Source organism: Octopus sinensis, linkage group LG12, assembly GCF_006345805.1.
Source record: "Octopus sinensis linkage group LG12, ASM634580v1, whole genome shotgun sequence".
Classification (NCBI taxonomy): domain Eukaryota; kingdom Metazoa; phylum Mollusca; class Cephalopoda; order Octopoda; family Octopodidae; genus Octopus; species Octopus sinensis.
In genome coordinates this window covers 44,500,897-44,505,772 of record NC_043008.1, presented here as the reverse complement: position 1 = coordinate 44,505,772, position 4,876 = coordinate 44,500,897, and the positions used below count along the sequence as shown (strand labels likewise).

The window sequence follows — 4,876 nt, the reverse complement described above, 5'->3', positions numbered from 1 at the left end:
ATCCAATCTGTATGAATAACAAGAGACAAAAAAAGGAAATAGAAATGGGAACGTCAATAATAATAATAATAATAATAATAATAATAATAATAATAATAATAATAATAATAATAATAATAATAATCGGTACGTTTTCTATCTTTTTCGCATTTTTTCTTTCACACACCATCAGATTCGTTTTTATATATCTAAATATGTATCCATTTACCCATTGGAGTATAAGTATGTTTATGTATATGTGTGCATGTGTATGTGTTTGATAGTGTGTTTATATATATCTGACGTCAAATGCCAACAGCGTTATGAGTTGTCAGTCTTATGTATCTACCTAAATATGCAAAGGCTACACTCGCCGTACGGGTTTTTTCTCTTGTTTCTCTTCTTTTTTCATTATTTTTCTCTTACATAGTCGACAGCTGAAACGTGTTTCAATCACCTACAAGGAAGTAAGACAGTGAAAAACACATATGATACAAGGGGACACATTCCTGTTGCAATATATTTGGGAATATATTAATATGATTTCTGTCTGACTTCATCCATTCAAGCCTCTGTGCAATATACAACGACCCTGGAGCATAAAAGCTTAGTTTTTTTAGAAAAGAATATTCCATGATTTCAACACACTGTCACACTCCTAAGAATATATACTAACATATTAACAACAAGAAAACATATATATATATGTATATACAGATTATCACATGTATGTTAAATATATACACTCACAAGAACAAAATAACAAACCAACGAGACTCATGCATCCACACTCACACCCATGGAGACACGCACGCACACACACTTCCACGCACACATATATACACAAATGCACGTATTATATACATAGACAGAATATATAGATAGATAAATAGAATTGTATACAAGGGAGCAATATATACATATATATATGTATATATATGCATTCATATCTACGCATATAATTTATATATTATATATATAATATATATTTATATATACATATATATTTATATACATAGCGATATATGTATATATATATTATATATACACACATATATATATATATATACATATACATATATACATACACACACATATATATATATGCATATATACATATATATATATATATATATATATATATCAATTTACAAATGTATGTACATGCGTATATGCTCGTATAATATCGGTATAGTTATTGCTTCTTATGCAACGAAGCTTATATTCATATATAAACATAACGTCTTTTACTAGTAATGTTTAAACAAATTCATAAAATACTCTTACTATGATATCGATGCAGTTAAATAATACAACGTAGGCTGGAGATCATAAACACCATATAATATTATCATATATCCATATATATACCTTTAAACGCTCTTCATATACAAATAATTTTACTGCAATATATGAAATCAAGTTTGGAAACTGTTAAATATATGTATATATATATATATATATTATATATATAATATAATATATATATATATATATATATAATATATATATATAATATATATATAATATATATATTATATATATATATATATATAATATATATATATATATATGATATGCGTGCATGTGTCTGTTTTATGTGTAGAGGTGTGAGCTTTTGTCTGCTTGTCTGCAAAGAAGTGTGTAGTTATATGTACATATCTATTTACATATGTATATGTGGGTAAGATTTGTATTCAGGACACGCACACACACACGCACAGTATATATATATATGTAAATATATATACATATATATATATATATATGTATATATATATACACATACATATATGTGTATATATTTACATATATATATATATATATATATACATGCGTATATAAATATATAGACTCACACAAACGCACACACAAATATATGTGTATATATGTAATGTGCATGCTTGTAGACATATACGTCGAGAGATTTTGAGTGTAGTATCAAGTGGCGCATGCGAGGTTCGTTTCATTCCTTGCCTCGTGGCGGCACAATGAATACAATTATATTTCTATAAACAAAACCATTTACACAGAGGAACAAACATAAGTATGACATTTTTTCTGAGTTCCTATGTGCCGCTGTGTAAATCTTTTAATATATGCGTCTGTGTGTATGTGTGTGTGTGTGTGTGATATTAAAATGCATTATTTGATTATGATATATATGTATATATTTAGCGTGCCTTGGTGCTTGTGTAACATAATTTATTGAATATTCACTCTCGGTTTTTTTCTACCAGTCCGCCTCACTCTGTCTGTCTGTCTCTCTCGGTCTCATTCTCTGAATGTTTCTTTGTAGAAATATATATTTGTATGTGTGTCTATATACATATGTGTATGTTTGTGCTTGTGTGTGTGTGTGTGTCAGTTTGTCTGTCTGTTTAGGTGTGTGTGTACATGTCTGTCTGGCTGTATATATAAATGTGAGTGTGTAGTATGCATGTGCTTTCATTGATGTAAAAGAAGCTTAAAAAGTCTTTCAAACCTAAGTGTAATAATACTTAAAGAATATAGATAGTGTATTTATATACATACCCTCATATATGTATACACACACAAACACCCATATATTGGGTTGGTGCATAACTACTGCGGCTTTTTTTTTTTCAATAAATTTCATTCAACAAAACAATAACAATATTTAACAAAAAACATATTTAAATGAGGGTCTGACCGTCTGCCAAGCAAATGGGAAGCAATAATTGAAGTAGATGGTGAATATGCTCCGGAATAATCATTCAATAATGCTTCTGTTTTATGTTGTTAATATAATTAAAAGAAAAAAATACCGCAGTAATTATGCACCAACTCAGTACACACGTAACATACTCTTAGTTGTTTTCTGAACACATACGTGACCATTTTATTGCGTATTTTTATTAACACAGATATGAATATGCTACTGTAAACAAACCTATGAATCCGTTCGTCCACATAAACACATAAACCTCTGAGTATCAACAGTTCAATTTCTCAGATTTCAACAAATTTATCAACATGTACATGTGATGCGTACACCTGTAGAATGTGAGTGATTATAATGTGTTGAAAGACGGCGCTTCAGATATGCATATGCATATCTGTATGCTTTATGTGTGTTTGCGTGCGTGTGTGTTGTTTGTGTGCATGTATATATGTGGCGTGTGATGTGTTTTGTATTGATTTAGATATAATTATATGGATATGAGATTATATATATTTCTTGTGTTGCCTTTGTTATATATTTATACATGCCTTCATGTGTATACAAGTTTATATGAATATACGTTTTTTTTTTAAACAGAACGTTCTTCAGTTTATTTTTAAAGTTCACAGTTTCTTTATAGAATTGTCAATGGCTCTTATTTAATATCCATGTGGCATGTGAGAGAAAAACAACATTTCTTCTTCAGGTAATGCTGATCATTTTTTACAGTTTATAAATATTTCTTTCAATTGATTTTTAAAATTTCTGTTCATAAAGGCATAAACTACTGGGTTGGCAATATTATAAGAAAAATACATATAAAATACGATAATGTTCATCTGTATATAGCGATGGGCCATCAGCCAAGAGGGCAGAAAAGCCAACACAAAAACTAATGTAACAACAAACAACATGGCAGCTGTCTTAAGGTTTGCTATGCGGACCTTTTCAAGCTTTGCCCGAGTTCCGTGTTTCAGTATGGCGTCCTTCTCGGCTTTAACGCCGTGTTTAATCGGTTTATCATTTGAATCGGTGTTGACAGTTGTAATTTCTGTCTCTTCCGCACTGGGTTGTGAGTCGTCACTCCAAAATAGACAGCACTTGTTCGTGACGATTTTCAGTCTTTGTTTTCGTCTTGATAGTACACTGCGATAAATTAACGCATACAAAAATGCGACAATTACGAGCGATATGAGAAAAAGTGAGGAATAAATCGTTTGGTAAACGGTGAACACTTTCCGTGGCAAAATAAGGAAACTAATGTCACACATTCCTGTGTAACATATAGTACGGTTGGCATTGTTATTTTCGAGTGATGCTGAGGATGCGCCAGCTCCATCTACGTAAGCAGCATATGTGTCCGTCTCGTATGTGTAGTTAGAAAATATACCCGTAACTGGCGTTGAATTCATTAGATGAGTACCATTCTCAATAATTACATCTATATCTTTGAACTTGTACACGCTATATGCAAGTGACCCGATGATGCCCAGTGTCACAGCGACTGCACCAAGTAGTGCAACGAGAATTTGTGCGCGCCTTGTGGTCATAGCTCGCACAAATGGATGACATATGCAAAGATATCGGTCAGATGCAATGGCCACCATTACTAACGCAGAAAATGGCACCGTCGTCGTTTGTAAAAAGTGATACATTTTGCAAACAGCATCGTTCTGCACGTAATACAACACGTATTCTATAGCCACTGTTGATGGTATTGTTAAAAGACACGTGATGAAATCCATTCCAGCCAAAGCTAAAATAAAGATTGTCGAGGTCAGCTTCTGTTTTGTGTTGGAAAACACGTAGAGTACGAGTGCATTGCCGATGGTACCACTGATGGAGAATATTATGAGGATGACCATCACGAAATACATATTGTCATCCCATACCACACCGTGGTCCGCTGCCGTTGAATTTTCTGATCCTGGGTTGCATGGCTCATACATCGTTCTCAGTTGGTCTGTCTGCAATATAGAAAGGCGAAAGATGAAAAACGTCATCAAAACAGAATGAAAAAAATGTCGCTATGTGTATGCATGTATCTATATATGTATGCATATATGTAAGTATATATATATATATATATATATATGTGTGTGTGTGTGTGTGTGTGTGTGTGTGTGTGTATGTGTGTGTGTGTGTGTGTGTGTGTGTGTGTGTGTGTATGTGTGTGTTTGTATATACGTAAATATGTATATAAATATCTTA

At 31.8% G+C, this 4,876-nt stretch overlaps 1 protein-coding gene across 1 annotated transcript; it reads right to left on the bottom strand.

Moving 5' to 3' along the window:
• Positions 1 to 2,814: 2,814 nt before the first annotated feature.
• Positions 2,815 to 4,630, bottom strand: LOC115218008 (neuropeptide FF receptor 2-like). The gene has a single exon (XM_029787753.2). The coding sequence runs from the start codon at positions 4,612 to 4,614 to the stop codon at positions 3,382 to 3,384; it is 1,233 nt and encodes a 410-aa protein (XP_029643613.1). The 5' UTR covers positions 4,615 to 4,630; the 3' UTR covers positions 2,815 to 3,381.
• Between the last annotated feature and the right edge of the window lie 246 nt (positions 4,631 to 4,876).

Bases quoted from the DNA above. Each gene is read 5' to 3' on its own strand.
- LOC115218008 (XM_029787753.2), bottom strand. From the start codon at position 4,614: ATGTATGAGCCATGCAACCCAGGATCAGAAAATTCAACGGCAGCGGAC.